At 40.1% G+C, this 16,017-nt stretch overlaps 2 protein-coding genes across 2 annotated transcripts in view; both read right to left on the bottom strand.

The window, feature by feature from the left end:
• The window catches only part of LRRCC1 (leucine rich repeat and coiled-coil centrosomal protein 1), a 33,837-nt gene extending 32,825 nt beyond the window's left edge, over nt 1-1,012 (bottom strand). Inside the window, exon 1 of the mRNA XM_081258751.1 lies at nt 836-1,012. Coding sequence (XP_081114877.1) covers nt 836-924 — 89 coding nt within the window. The 5' untranslated portion in view covers nt 925-1,012. The remainder of the gene's footprint in view (nt 1-835) is intronic.
• LOC308630010 (solute carrier family 7 member 12-like) overlaps nt 950-16,017 on the bottom strand; it is a gene marked incomplete at both ends in the record, with an annotated part of 30,110 nt that continues 15,042 nt past the window's right edge. Inside the window, 2 exons of the mRNA XM_081258411.1 lie at nt 950-1,256; nt 1,305-1,465. Coding sequence (XP_081114537.1) covers nt 950-1,256; nt 1,305-1,465 — 468 coding nt within the window. The remainder of the gene's footprint in view (nt 1,257-1,304; nt 1,466-16,017) is intronic.

The raw sequence follows: 16,017 nt of genomic DNA, 5'->3' as shown, positions 1-16,017 counted from the left end.
TAACATGCACACATAAATGGCATTCAGTCAATGGCAGCTATTATTAAATATAAATATAAATATTCTTTTGAAAGACACCTTCCTGGGGCTTTCTGGCAAATTTTAGATGAGGATCCAGAACAAGTTGCTTTAATTATCATCAAGGTGCACAGAGAGGGCAGGTGACAAAGGAACAGTGTGTGGAATGGCACAGAGAAGCCTACTATGGAACTGCCCGCTTGTAGCTTAGTGTGGCTAATCACAGGGTAAGAACAAATTTGTTCTTCGTGAACAAATTTGGGCTGCATTAAAGAGGCAAGCAGTGAACTAAATGTTATGTTTAGTATTTTCAAGAAGTATAATAACAGTATATGTATCACAGGGCTCTGCAAAGTAATTAGACCAGGAGCTAAGACAATCAAGGCAAAACCAATGAAGAGCAGCAAACTCTTGCTTTACAGCTGCCAGAGATACTACTTTGCCACTTTCTGTCACAGAGAAAGAGCAAAGGAGAGAGGACAGAACCCGCGAAGACCAACAATTACAGGGCAAACAAAGAAATAACTGCCAGCAAAGAAAGGAGAACCAGCGAAGAAGGGAGGATGGTCAAACGCCGGCAGGGAACCGGGACGTGGGGCAGTTTCCAGGGTGCTCATTAGTCCCTGGAGGAAAGGAAAGGGGGCGCATTGGATTTCGATCTGGCACTTCAGCAGCGCAGTTGTGGCGGAGAACGGCGGGCGACAGCCAGACGCCTTCGTGTGCGGTCTCGGTAAAGCTGCCCCGCGCCTCCGCTCCACCGAGGCCGCCTGCTGCCCACGGTCCCTGCCGTGCGGTCTCCGGTAAAGCTGCCCTTTACCTCCGCAGGCCTTTGTCCATGAAACACAGATCCCCGAAGCTGCTCTCGTCGTCCTCATTCTCGACTTCCGGCTCCACCGGCGCCTCCATGGCACCGGCGACGCAGAGGTGGGTCTTAACCGGCGCCCAGCGCTGGGTCTGATAGACCGGAGGACGCCTCCCGGGTGCGCGGAAGTCCGGCCCTAGGGGGCGGGCCGAGGACCCTTGCTCCAACCGACAGCCGGCACTTTCCCGCCCCGACGGTGTCGCAAAGCCAGAAGCCCGAGCTTCCCCAACGAGGCCTTCCCTCCCTTTTACGGTATCTACGGCGTGAGACTTGCAGTAAAGCGAAACATTTTGCCTGGCCTGTGGTGGTTGGGGAAGGAACGCGTCTTTCCTTTGTGGCTCTTCTGTGTGATTTTTGCGTTGTAGGCGACTCACTTCTGAAGGCGATTTCACAACAGTTTGTTTTTACAGACCTGTAGACTTACAGACCTATAAGTTGTTCCCCCAGGTTATTGCGTCTACTGGATGCCTTACTTGTGCCAGGCACCTCCCTATGCAGTGAGAAATAAGATGAAGCCCATTCTCGTTCCTGGAAGCATTCACAGTTCAGTGCAGGAAACAGAATTGCTGTGCAGCAGGGCCAGTGCTAGGAATAGCACAGAAGCATGTAAGCCAACTGTATATTCCTGTGGGTAGTGGGAATGTTTTATAAAAGGAAGTCATCAATAGATCACTGAGCAGAGTCTTGCTAGCTCACAGTGTGTTCTGGACAGGATGGCATTCCAGGTAGGAGAACAATACCCAAATAAGGTCCAAGAACCCTCCTGGTTACATTGCTTACTGAGTCAAGGGAATATTTTTAAATGGAGACAAAATGTTTATCTCAACCCTGGACCAGTCACTATCCTAAACTAAAATCTTCCATGGTTCCTCACTAGTGACGGAAGAAATTTTCACGTACTGAGGCATGGGGAAGTCATTCTAGCTTATAGATGATTTGGCTTTACGCTAACTGGAACAGCCTACCTTACATCAAACATGCATTGTACATCTGCTTTAACCATTAAAGGAAAGAATGCGTTTAAAAATCAAAATGGATTAACTGATTCAGGCATTCAAAATGGAGCTGAGAGGCCTTGTAGATGTGGTTTCAAACACATTCCTGCATCTTCCAGAACTTGAATTTTCTGAACTGCATCAAACTCAAGGACACCACCAGTTGTTTTCAAAACAATATCTGCTAGCATCTGCCAGCTGCAACATTATGGTCTCAAAGTCTCCACTTGTAACTATGCAACCATTTCAGACCCCAACCTAACCTTGCTTAACAAACACCCTTACTTCTTACGAGCTCCAAGCCCAATTCTTGACAATTTATATAATTTTGCTGTTTTTTGCTTTCCCCGTTTTGTTGCCCAGCAGAACATAATTCAAGTACTTCTTGAATCTGTGTCCCCTGGGCTATAGTTCTTAGTTTGGCTGGAATAAAACTCTTTCCTATTTTTATTATAGATCATTTATTGATTATTTGTGTCAACGTTGGCCGTCAAATAAAGGCCTAACTTTCTAATGTTGAAGATATATCCAGACTTAACTGTCATTAGTCTCCTATTGTTTAGCTGTACCTAATATATTCTAAAACTTGTAGCCACAATTCACTATTTCCTATAGCTGCATGCTTTACCATGTGTCTGCAGCTCCTTTTAACAAGAGGTGGAGGTATGAACTCTTTACTGGATCCTTGATTCTGGGCTTACATGTTAGTTTTTGTTTTGGTCAATAGAATTCATTGGAATTCTAGTGCTAGTCCCAAGACATCTAGTGCTAGGCCTCAGGACGTCTTGCACGCTTCTGCTCCCTCTCTTGGAAGACTGCCTGAGCTGCCATTTGAGAAAGCTACATGTAGCAGAAACAAGTCACCCCAGCTAAGGACACACAGATGCATGCATGAGCCCGGAAGCAGCTAGCTGAACCAGTGCAAATTGCCAAATAACAGAAATAGGAGCTAAATAAAGGGTTTTGTTTTGTTCTGGAGGAGATAGGATTAGATGACAGATAAGTCATTAATACGATAACTGAATATCAATTAAAATAGAGATGTTTTTCAATGAAGATAAGTATTATAGTCTAACCTAAAACAAACAACTGATATAAGAAACAAGTCATTCTGCAATGATATTAAATGTACTGGATATTTCCTCCAAAATTATGTAATTAATTATAATTAATTAAATTAATTAATCAAGATATTTATTATAGTTAGTAGAGTTTAAAAATATAGATTGTATCTGGGTTACCTCAGCACTTAAAGGTTGATTGTTTTTTTCAGAATGATAATTTGATGAATTTGTATTTCTATTATTTGCCTGTTAAAATCACAAGTGCTTAGAAACCTGCAGTTCTGCTTCTAATTCTTTATCTGCAAAACAAAAATTATTAAAGTAGTTTCTATAGGAGATCTCAGTTCTAAAATTCAAAAAACCTATCATTAATAGGTTGTAATTGTAAATAATTGTAACTGTGAATAATCTGTCATCAACTCTTTTCAATAACTACATTCTGCAGTTTTATTTTATATTTTTAAACTGTACATCAATCTGCCTTGGACTTGCTTTACATGATATCTATGATGTATTCATGGGTGCAAAATGGGCAATATATCTGGAATCAATCTTATCAGTGTGACATCAAGTATGAGATAGGCAGTCAGGCTGGGGCTGGTGAGATGGCATTGCTGGGGAGGTAGAGAGAATAGTATCTATTCTGTAAATGACAAGTTGTTTAGAAAGGCTAACGTGTGGTGAGGGTGTATGTGTGCAAGAGAAGGCAGGAGATGAGGATAGAAAGCTCGGCTTGGGTCAGATCTTGAAGAACCTGCCATGGTCAGGTTAGTTGATAGTTGGTCTGAAGGAAGGTGATGATGGAGTGATGGGGTGGTGGTTGCAGCAGCTGTGAGAGTGAGATTGAGAGGATATGCAACAAAACAAGATGAGTATTTAGGCAGGAAAATGACAGGATTAGATTTGTGTTTTATACCATGTCTAGAAACTGAATGGAGGCTGGATTGGAGGGAAAAGATTGGCAGCAGGCGTTAAGAGACAGTTGCAGTAAACCAGCTGAGAAAAATGAAGGCCTGGACAAAGGCCCTAGGGGTGGGACTGATGGGAAAGAAAAATACCTGAGGAGAAGTTAATAGCATAGATTTCATAAACTTTGTTGACTGATTTGGATGCAGGGTAGAAGGCAACTTTAGTTGTTAACTTTTTCTTCATTGATATTTTTTGAATATCGTTTTGTGTTCTACCGCATTCCTGTGAGACCAAAATGTAATGGTGATATTAATCCTGTTATTTACGTTTGTCTTTTTCTGTTAGAATCAACTAGCACTTTTATGCTAATTTCTCAGACAAGATACACAAAGGCATCGTGTGGCTTTTTAACCATCTAAAAATATATAAGCTTTTTTCAAAATAAAACCCAAAGCTTTAAAAATTTTATGATGACTTGATACATTCAGATACCAGTGCAGAACATCAGGTCAATGGCATGGGAGCATAAGATCAGTCCCCTTTGTGATTTGTGGCTTTGAAAAAATTTGCATCACTCATGAATTCTAGTTACTTAGTTGTATGCACCACCCCCTCTAAACACTGGGTAGAGCATGCCAGAACGTCCTAGCCTTTCATGGCACTGGCAGTGGGGCTGATTTTGGCATAGTTTGCTGGGGCAGCTAAGTACAAAGGAAAAGGGATGAGAGCCTTGCTGTGCACCCAGGCACAGCTCTGCTAGGTTGGGAGAAGGCTAGGGCTTGAGGCTTCTCCACAGGAAAGCGGGAGAGCAGTGGAACTGCCTTCCATCCTGGCCCCTAGTTAGTACATCAGTCGGACACCAGAGGGAGTATAAGACTACGGGCTCCTGCAGAAAGAGAACTAGAGACTAGAAAAACACTAGGAAAAATCTACAAAACAGAGTTCGTTTTTCAAAAAGATAAAATGGAGAAACTGTTAGACTAACAGAAAAAAAGAGGGAAGACTCATTAAGCTAAAAAAAGATGCCCTACATTAGTTGATTAAGAAAGCATAATTATCTTAATGAAGCAAGGGTCATTTAGTAGATTCAATATTCTTTCTTTCATAATTTAAATCTTAGCAAGTGAAGGGTAGACGATGGTGCTGTAACTAAACAGCATTTTCTAAACACCTACAGCAAACATCATACTTAATATGAAACATTAGAAGTATTCTCATTAAAGTCATGAGCAAATCAAGGATTCCTGCTCTATTTTTAAAATGAACTAGAACCAATGCTGTAAGAAAGAAAAATATGTTTTAAGAATTTAAAAAGAAGAGATTAAACTGCTTTTATTTGCATAAGATATAATTTTCTTCATAGATTCTCTTGGATTTTCTAAATCAACATAGCAACAAAAATTGTAAGCTGTGGAATAAGTCTAGCAGGAAGTATGCAAAATTTTGTGTAAGAAACTGAAGTTTATCAAAAAGTTTAATCATTATTATCATTTCCATTATTTAATCATTATTATGATTAAATAATTTAATCATTATTATGAAGATGTCAATTTTCCCCAAATACACTTCAAATAAAATTCCATCATGAGAATCCCCACTGAATCTTTTATAGAACTTGACAAAATTATTCTAAAATGTATATGGTTTCAAAAATTAATTTTGAAGATGAAAAAGGTTTTATATTTGAAATGACTATAAAATTTTAATGCAAAAAGTTTTAATGACGATCTCTTCAAGTTCTTTTTTTGCAGAAAGTTCTTTTATTTATTTATTTATTTAACATCTTTATTGGAGTATAATTGCTTTACAATGGTGTGTTAGTTTCTGCTTTATAACAAAGTGAATCAGTTATACATATACACATGTTCCCATATCTCTTCCCTCTTGCGTCTCCCTCCCTCCCACCCTCCCTATCCCACCCCTCTAGGTGGTCACAGAGAACTGAGCTGATCTCCCTGTGCTATGTGGCTGCTTCCCACTAGCTACCTATTCTACGTTTGGTAGTGTATATATGTCCATGCCACTCTCTCACTTTGTCACAGCCTACCCTTCCCCCTCCCCCACATCCTCAAGTTCATTCTCTAGTAGGTCTGTGTCTTTATTCCCGTCTTACCCCTAGGTTCTTCATGACCCTTTTTTTTTCTTCAAGTTCTTGATGGTCACCATCGATGAGAAACTTTGCTCACTCAAGTAAAAAGTAAAACAAATTTATAAAATTATTTTTTTCACAGTCTTTTCCTGTCTAACCTCACTGCTTCCCCACCTACGCTCCATGGACACCTAGAACCTGGCAAAGAAAGGCTGAAATATATAGCCAGATGGTAATAAGATTTGAGCAGCCATTCTTAAGGGATAAACAAAAAGTTTGATCCAAAGACTGAGGAAAGTAACAGAGGATCCAAGAAGTCTTTTGAGGAAATAATACTGTGCTCCACTTCTAAGAAAGGTTATCCCCAGCTCTGTGTGACTGAGAGTGGAGATCAAAGTCAGCACAGCACAAGCAGCCCAAATTCTCAGGGAGACAGCTACATTCAGTGAGGAATATTTCAATACCCCTTTAGGAGACAAAGATTCCTGCCCCTATTGTGGCACTAAACATTAAAACGTTTACAAAGAAGAATCCTATTGCCTTCAGGAGTTGCATGCTTGACCTTTTTTTTTTTTTTTTTTTTTTTTAAATCCTGAAAAATAATTTTAAAATTTCATGGGGATTGCTGTGTCTTTATACTTTCCTTCCATATTCCTGAAAGCCTCCCCAAACAGTGACATGGCTTTAATTTAGCCATCTCATCCTTCCACAAGCGTTTTATTATTAAACCTAATTTGGTTTTAAAAATGATTTACTTGTGAATTGTTATGCAATGTTGTGACCTCTTTGAAGGCCAGAGTTAAAATGTTTCACACGTTAATTATTTTTTAAAAATTGTCTATGCCACTGAACAAGTTAGTCACAGCTAATTAAGAAAGGACGATTTCAGGGCTTCCCTGGTGGCGCAGTGGTTGAGAGTCCGCCTGCTGATGCAGGGGACACGGGTTCGTGCCCTGGTCTGGGAAGATCCCACATGCTGTGGAGCGGCTGGGCCCGTGAGCCATGGCCGCTGAGCCTGTGCTCCCGGAGCCTGTGCTCCGCAACGGGAGAGGCCACAACAGTGAGAGGCCTGCGTACAGCAAAAAAAAAAAAAAAAAAAAAAAAAAAAAGAAAGGACGATTTCAAAAGTTCTGGGTGGAGAAGTCTCCACTGGAGGTATAACAATGATATTATTTAACTCAAATAATACTTTGTAGATGAGTATCTAAGGAAGAAGTTGTAGTTTAATGGAAAGAATGTAAATTTTGCATTCAAGTGAGCAAAGGTTTGGATCCCCCTCTTCCACTTACTTGCAGCATGGTTTTTAGCAAGTTGTGTTATTTTTTTAGAATCTACATTTCCTTATCTGTGAAATGAGAATAACAATTTAATATTGTAGTATAAGCTCCATAGTATTGAATGAGATAATATATGTGAAACACCTGTTGGATTACCTCACATATTAGGATTAATTACACCACAATTAGGATTAATTAGTATATCTATATTGGGCCTGAGTATATATGCAAACCAGTCTAGTATTAAATTTATGTAAGGCTACTGCTCTTCCACCAGTTTATAGGTATTAATTTACCCAATGTATATTTATTCATCAATTCAAACATTTATTCCTCCACTAATTTTGTAGCAGGATCAGCTATAGAGAAATTAACTTGTGATGATGTTTTGTTCATTTCACACATGGTATGTGAAGGAGCCAAAGATGACCTCTGTATACTGGACTCTAGGTTGTCTGCTTCCTCACAGCAGGCTGAAACCCATTAGTTCTAAAGCCAGAAAGCAAGTTTTTAAACATTCCATTGTTTTAAATATAGTCCAAATAAGCATATTTTAGCCATTTAGAACTTGCCTGCTTTGCATGCCCTGCGAAACTGCACACAACTTCTGTTAGCACAAGTAAGGTAAGCTCAGGGCAATAAAGACTCTACATCACTGCTGCCCTTGGAAACTCTCTGATCCAGAGACTGCATGCTGTGCTGCTGAGTGACATCTTCTAGATGCACAAGCCTCTGTCTGATTCTCCTTTCCCCAGGAATTTTCTTGCCTTCCTCCCTTCCAGTGGCATGCCATGGCCTCTGGGAAGTCTCATATGTGAGTGACTTCTCTCACTTGCAAACCAGTAAGAGTGCTGCCCAAGTAAGTCGTGTATGTGCTCTCACAAGCTGATCTTATCCTTTCCCTTTATCAGCCTCAAAATCTCTAGACCCCCCTAAAATGCAGCAAATATTTATCTAGTACCCACTATATGAAGGATCAAAACAGTCAAACCTTCTATATTCTAGTCAGAGGAGAGGTAAGCAAACAAACACACATGTATAATATGTCAGGTGGTGATGAGTGATGGATGGTGACTGTGTGGAGGCAGGAGAGGTAGTGATGTTGGTGTCTGTGTGGAAGGAAAGGGTTAATAGTTGGCAGATAAATATTTCCTCAACTACAAGATATTTTTACCAGGTATTTCAGCTCTCCTGTAAAAAAAATGAGGCCATTTATAAAAAATAACTTCTTATATAATCTTTGAAAGTGGCTTCATTGTAATATATAGTATAAAAGAAAGTGACTTTGCAAATAGTATGAGCTTACTTGATCATTTTTGTTGAATGCTTACCATGCATTCAGAATCTCTACAAGGTCTGACAGAAGGGATTTTTATCTCACAGCAAGTCATTAAAGACTGGAGACAGTGACTGCTTCTTCAACTGCAAAGATAGCAATACAAGATTTAAGGGAACATCAAAAATCAAGGAAACATGACAGCACCAAAGGAATACAATACTCTCCCAGTAACCCAAAGATATGGAGGTCTGTGACTTACCAGATATAGAATTCAGAATAGCTGTTCTAAGGAAGCTCAGTGAGCTACAAGAAAACACAGAAAGACAAGTCAGTGAAATCAGGAAAGCAATAAAACAGTAAAACAATAAATGAATAAAATAAAAAGTTTAACACAGTGATAGAAATAATAATAAGAAGAACCAAACAGAAATTCTGGAGCTGAAGAATACAGTGAATGAATAGAAACATGCAGTAGAGAGTATCAACCACAAAAAGGATCAATCAGAAGAAAGAATCTGTGAATTAGAAGGCAGGTCCTTTGAAGTTATCCACTTAGAGGAGAACATAGAATGGAGGATGCAAGAGTGAAGAAAACCTACGTGAACTATAGGATACCATTAGAGAAATAATCTATGAATTATTAGAGTCCAAGAAAGACAAGAGATGGAGAAGGGGAACAGAAATCTTATTTATAGAAATAATGGCTGAGAACTTCTTAAATCTGGAGAGATATTTAAACATCCAAGTTCACAATGCTAATAAGTACTCAAACATTTCAATCCAAAATACTCTTCTCCAAGACACACTATAATAAAACTGTCTAAAATTAAAGACAAAGAATTTTTAAAGCAACAAGAGAAAAGAAAAATCTCTCATACAAGGGAACTCCCATCAATCTATCAGTAGATTTCTCAGCAGAAACCTTCTGGGCCAGGAAAGAATGGGATAACATATTGAAAGTGCTGAAAGTAAAAAAGTGCAAACCAAAAATACTTTACCTGGCAAAGTTGTCTTCCAGAAATGAAGGCGGGATAAAGACTTTCTCAAACAAAAGCTGAGGGAGTTTATCACCACTAGAACTGCCTTACAAGAAATGCTGAAAGGAATTCTTCAAGCGGAAAAGAAAGGACACTAATTAGTAACATGAAAACATACAACACCCTGGTAAAGGTAAGTATATAGTAAAATTCAGAATAGTCTGATATTTTAATGTGGCGTGCTAACTACTTACCTCTAGTGTAAAGGTTAAAGGACAAAAATATTAAAAATTTCTATAGCTACAATAATTTGTTAATGGCTAGAAAATATAAAAATAAGTAAATTGTGACATCAAAATGAAAGGTTGGAAGCGGGGAGTAAAAGTTTGGGGTTTTTGTATGCAATCAAAGTTAAGTTGTTATTGAGATATCAGCCAAGATGATAGACAGCCAAGAGTAGAAAGAGCCTGAGCTTACATCCTCTCTGGGGCACACCAAAATTACAACTATTACAGGACAACTATGGATGAAAATGACCAGAATCTACCAGAAAAGATGTTCTGCAACTAAAGATATAAAGAACCACAATGAGATGGGTAAGAAAGATGGAGTCATGGTATAGACAAGACCCATACCCCGAGCTGGGCAACCCATACACAGGAGAATAATTATAATTGCAGATGTTCTCCCCAAAGAGTGAGGGTCTGAGCTCCACATTGGGCTTCTTAGCCCAGAGGTCCTGCCCTGGGAAGACAAGCTGCCAGAACATTTGGCTTTAAAAACCAGTGGGCTTACTTTGGGGAGTCCCAGAGTCCCAGGAGGCTAGGGGAGAAAGAGACTCCAATCTTAAAGGGTGCATGCCCAGGGACCCAGGGCAGAAGCAGTAATTTGAAAGGCGTCTGGGTCAGACCTACTGGGGGAATCTACTGGAGAAGCAGGATGCAACTGCAGCTCACCCTGGGGACATAGACAGTAGTGACAGCCATTTTTGAAAGTTCTTTCTACCACATGGACACTGGTGCTGGCAAATGTCATGAAATGTAAACAACCTACCATGTACACAGTAATAAATACAGCAAGTTAGGCAAAATGAGGCAACAGAAGAACATGTCCCAAATGAAGGAACAAGATAAAACCCCAGAAGAAGAACTAAGTGAAGTAGAGATAGGCAACCTATCTGAGAAACAGTTTGGGGAAAATGATTGTAAAGAGGATCAAAGAACTCAGGAGAAAAGTTAATGCACAGAGTGTGAAGATAGAAGTTTTTAACAAAGACGTGGAAAATATAAAGAACAACCAAACAGATTAATAATACAATAACTGAAATGAAAAATACATTAGAATGAATCAACCATAGACTGAATGATACAGAGGAATGGGTCAGTGAGCTGGAAGACAGGATAGTGGAAATTACTGAAGATGAACAGAAAAAAGAAAAAAAGAATAAAAAGAAATGAGGACAGTTTAAGAGACATCTGGTACAACATTAGAAATCATGCAGAAAACTTGAATAGACATTTTTCTAAAGAAGACACAGAGAGGGCCAACAGGCACCTGAAAAGATGATCAACATTACTAATCATCAGAGAAATGCAAATCAAAACCAAAATACATGTCACATTTCACCTGTCAGACTGGCTATCATCAAAAAGAGCACAAATAACAGATGTTGGAGAGGATGTAGAGAAAAGGGAACCCTAGTACACTGTTGGTGGGAATGTAAATTTATGCAGCTACTATGGAAAACGGTATGGAGGCTCCTCAAGAAACTAAAACTAGAACTACTATATGATACAGCTATTCCACTCTTGGGTATATATCTGAAGAAAATGAAAACACTAGTTAACAAAGATACATGTATCCCAGTGTCCATAGCAACATTATTTACAATAGCCAAGATATGGAAGCATCTTATGTATCCATCACCAGATGAATGGATAAAGAACAAGTGGTATATATATACAATGGAATACTACTCAGCCATAGAAAAGAATGAAAATTTGCCATTTGCAACAACATGGCTGGACTTGGAGGGTATTATGCTTAGGGAAATAAGTCAGACAGAGAAAGACAAATACTGTATGATATTGCTTACATGTGGAATCTAAAAAATAAAATGAATCAAATATAATAGAAATGACTCAAAATTATAGAAAACAAACTAGTGGTTACCAGTGGGGACAGAGAAAGTGGAAGGGACACGATGGGGTAGGGGATTAAGAGATACAAACTACTATCTACCAAATAAATAAGCTACAAGGATATATGGTACAGCACAGGGATATAGCCAATATATAATAATAACTGCAAATGGAGTATAACTTTTAAAAATTGTGAATCACTATGTTGTACACTTCTGACATACATATTGTAAGTCAACTATATCTCAATAAAAAAAGGAAAGAAGAAAGTACTTTGTGTGTGTGTAAATGTAGATAACAGAAAACAAAGTTAAGGCATAATATCATTACTCAGAAAAAAAGTTGTTATCAGATTAGACTTTTATATCTATAAGATGTTTTATGTAAGCTGCATGCTAACCACAAAGCAAAAACCTACAGTTGATACACAAAAGATAAAGAGAAGGGAATCAAAGTATACCATTATGGAAAATTGTAACAAAGACGGCATAAGAGAAAGAAAGGAACAAGGGAACTACAAAACAGCCAGATAATCCTTACCTGTCATAATTACTTTAAATGTAGATGGATTAAATCCTCCAATCAAAAGGCATAGAGGGGCTGAATGGATAAAAAAAGTCAAGACCCAACTGTTTTCTGCCTAAAAGAGACTCACCATGGCTTTAAGAACACACAAAGACTGAAAGTAAAGAGATAGAATAAGATATTCCATATAAATGGGAACCAAAAGTAAGTAGGAGTAGCTATACTTATATCATACAAAATAGACTTTAACTTAAAACTGTAACAAGGGACAAAAAAGGTCAGTATATAACGAAGAAGGTGTCAGTTTATCAAGAGTTTATAACAATTATAAATATGTGCACCCAACATCAGAGCATCTGACTGTATTAAGCAAATACTAGCAGATTTGAAGGGAGAAATAGATAACAAAATAATAGTGGGGCACTTTGATATCCCACTTTCAACAATAGATAGATCATCCAGACAGAAAATCATTAGGGAAATGTTGGACTTGAACTATACTTTCGACCAAATGGACCTAACATATCTAGACATATATATAACATTCCATCATTCAGTGTTTCTGCTGAAAGATCAGCTGTTAACCTTATGGGGATTCCCTTGTGTGTTATTTGTTGTTTTTCCCTTGTTGCTTTAATATTTTTTCTTTGTATTTAATTTTTGATAGTTTGATTAATATATGTCTTGGTCTGTTTCTCCTTGGATTTATCCTCTATGGGACTCTCTGTGCTTCCTGGACTTGATTAACTATTTCCTTTCCCGTATTAGGGAAGTTTTCAACTTTAATCTCTTCAAATATTTTCTCAGTCCCTTTCTTATTCTCTTCCTCTTCTGGGACCCCTATAATTCAAATGTTGGTGCATTTAATGTGGTCCCAGATGTCTCTGAGAATGTCCTCAATTCTTTTCATTCTTTTTTCTGCTCTGTGGTAGTTATTTCCACTATTTAATCTTTCAGGTCACTTATCCACTCCTCTACCTCAGTTATTCTGCTATTGATTCTATCTAGAGAATTTTTAATTTCATTTATTGTATTGTTCATCATGTTTGCTCTTTAGTTCGTCTGGGTCCTTGTTAAATGTTTCTTGTATTTTCTCCATTCTATTTCCAAGATTCTGGATCATCTGTACTCTCATTGCTCTGAATTGTTTTGCAGGTGGACTGCCTATTTCCTCTTCATTTGTTTGGTCTGGTGGGTTTTTACCTTGCTCCTTCATCTGCTGTGTGTTTCTCTGTCTTCTCATTTTGTTTAACCTACTGTGTTTGGGGTCTCCTTTTCGCAGGCTGCAGGTTCGTAATTCTCATTTTTTGTGTGTCTGCCCCCCGTGGGTAAGGTTGGTTCAGTGGCCGTTGGAACACAAGACTGGTGCCTGTGTTCTGGTGGTTGGGTCTGGATCTTGTCTTTCTGGTGGGCAGGACCATGGCTGGTGGTCTGTTTTGGGATGTCTGTGAACTTAGTATGATTTTAGAAATCTTCTGCTAATGGGTGGTGTTGTGTTCCTATCTTGCTAGTTGCTTAGCATGGGGCGTCCTGCACTGGAGCTTGCTGGCTGTTGGGTGGAGCTGGGTCTTAGCGTTGAGACAGAGATCTCTGGGAGAGCTCTCGCCAATTGATATTACATGGGACTGGGAGGTCCCTGGTGGTCCAGTGTCCTGATCTCAGCTCTCCCACCTCAGAGGCTCAGGCCTGACACCCAGCCGGAGCACCAAAACCCTGTTAGCCACACAACTCAGAAGAAAACAGAGGAAAAAGGAAGGAAAAAGAAAGTTTAAAAAATTATTAAAAGAAAAAAATAAAAAATAAATTATTAAAATAAAAAAATAAAGGGCTTCCCTGGTGGCGCAGTGGTTGAGAGTCTGCCTGCCAATGCAGGGGAAATGGGTTCGTGCCCTGGTCCGGGAGGATCCCACATGCCGCGGAGTGGCTGGGCCCGTGAGCCATGGCCACTGAGCCTGCACATCCGGAGCCTGTGCTCCACAACAGGAGAGGCCACAACAGTGAGAGGCCCGCGTACCGAAAAAAAAAAAAAAAGTAATAATAATTAAAAAAAGAAGAGAGCAACAAAACCAGTAAACAAATCCACCAATGATAATAAGTGCTAAAAACTATGCTAAGATAAACATAAAAATCAGAAACAAGTCATTGGCAGACAGCAAACCCCAAGTCTACAGTTGCTCCCAAAGTCCACTGCCTCAATTTTGGGATGATTCGTTGTCTATTCAGGTGTTCCACAGATGCAGGGTACACCAAGTTGACTGTGGGGATTTAATCCCCTGCTCCTGAGGCTGCTGGGGGAGATTTCCCTTTCTCTTCTTTGTTTGCACAGCTCCTGGGGTTCAGCTTTGGTTTTGGCCCCACCTCTGCATGTAAGTCACCCTCAGACATCTGTTCCCCACCCAGACAGGATGGGGTTAAAGCAGCGGCTGATTAGGGGCTCTGGCTAACTCAGGTTTGGGGGGAGGGTGGGGTACATAGTTAAAATTGGAATGCGGGGGGAGCCTGCAGTGGCAGAGGCCAACATGACGTTGCAACAGCCTGCAGGGAGCAATGTGTTCTCCCAGGGAAGTTGTCCCTAGATCATGGGTCCCTGGCAGTGGCGGGCTGCACAGGCTCCGGGTGGCTGCCGGGGTGGTGTGGACAGTGACCTGTGCTTGTACACAGGATTCTTGGTGGCTACAGCAGCAGCATTAACGTTTCATGCCCGTCTCTGGTTCCGAGCTGATAGCCGCAGCTCTCACCCATCTCTAGAGCTCGTTTAGGTGGCGCTCTGCCTCCTGTGGGCACATGGGAAAGGAATCCCCTCTCCTCGTGCACCCTGAAACAATGGTCTTTTGCCTCTTCAGCAGTTCCAGACTTTTTCCCGGACTCCCTCCCGGCTAGCTGTGGCGCACTAACCCCCTTCAGGCTGTGTTCACGCAGCCAACCCCAGTCCTCTCCCTGGGATACGACCTCCGAAGCCCGAGCCTCAGCTCCCAGCCCCCGCCTTGTCGGCTGGTGAGCAGACAAGCCTCTCGGGCTGGTGAGTGCTGGTTGGCACCCATCCTCTGTGTGGGAATCTCTCCGCTTTGCCCTCTGCACCCCTGTTGCTGCGCTCTCCTCCATGGCTCCGAAGCTTCCCTCCCCCGCCCACCCCCTCTCACCCCCGTCTACGCCAGTGAAGGGGCTTCTTAGTGTGTGGAAACTTTTTCTCCTTCATAGTTCCCTACCAGAGGTGCAGGTCCTGTCCCTATTCTTTTGTCTCTGTTTCTTCTTTTTTGCTTTTGCCGTACCCAGGTACGTGGGGAGTTTCTTGCCTTTTGGGAGGTCTGAGGTCTTCTGCCAGCATTCAGTAGGTGTTCTGTAGGAGTTGTTCCACATGTATATGTATTTCTGATGTATTTGTGGGGAAGAAGGTGATCTCCACATCTTACTCCCCCGCCATCTTGAAGGTCTCCCCCTGCCTTCTCTTTTGTCTGTATCTAATCTCCCTCTATCTCTCTTTTATAAATACATCTGTGATTACATTTAGGGCCTACATAGATAATCCAGTAAAATGCTCCTCATCTCAAGATCCTTAATCACATTGGTAAAAACTCTTTTCCATATAAAGTAAGATTCAGAGGTTCCAGGGATTAGGACCTGGTGATCTATATCTATCTATATCAATATCAATATCTATATCTATCATCTATATCTATAAAATGAGTTAAATATTTAAAAATATATATATAACCTTATACATATATATATATATTTTAAAAAATATTTAACTAATTATTTAATGAGGGAACCAGTGAGATGTTATAACCAGTTTAAAAGAGAATTCAAACAATGTGCACACATAGGCAGTCAAGAATGTCGAAATAAATTTACAAGTAGAAGTAAAAGTGGCCAGTATCCAC

Source organism: Mesoplodon bidens (genome assembly GCF_964165515.1).
Source record: "Mesoplodon bidens genome assembly, chromosome: 16".
Lineage (NCBI taxonomy): Eukaryota > Metazoa > Chordata > Mammalia > Artiodactyla > Ziphiidae > Mesoplodon > Mesoplodon bidens.
The sequence above is the reverse complement of the archived record's forward strand: the minus strand, read 5'-3'. Positions and strand labels throughout refer to the sequence as shown.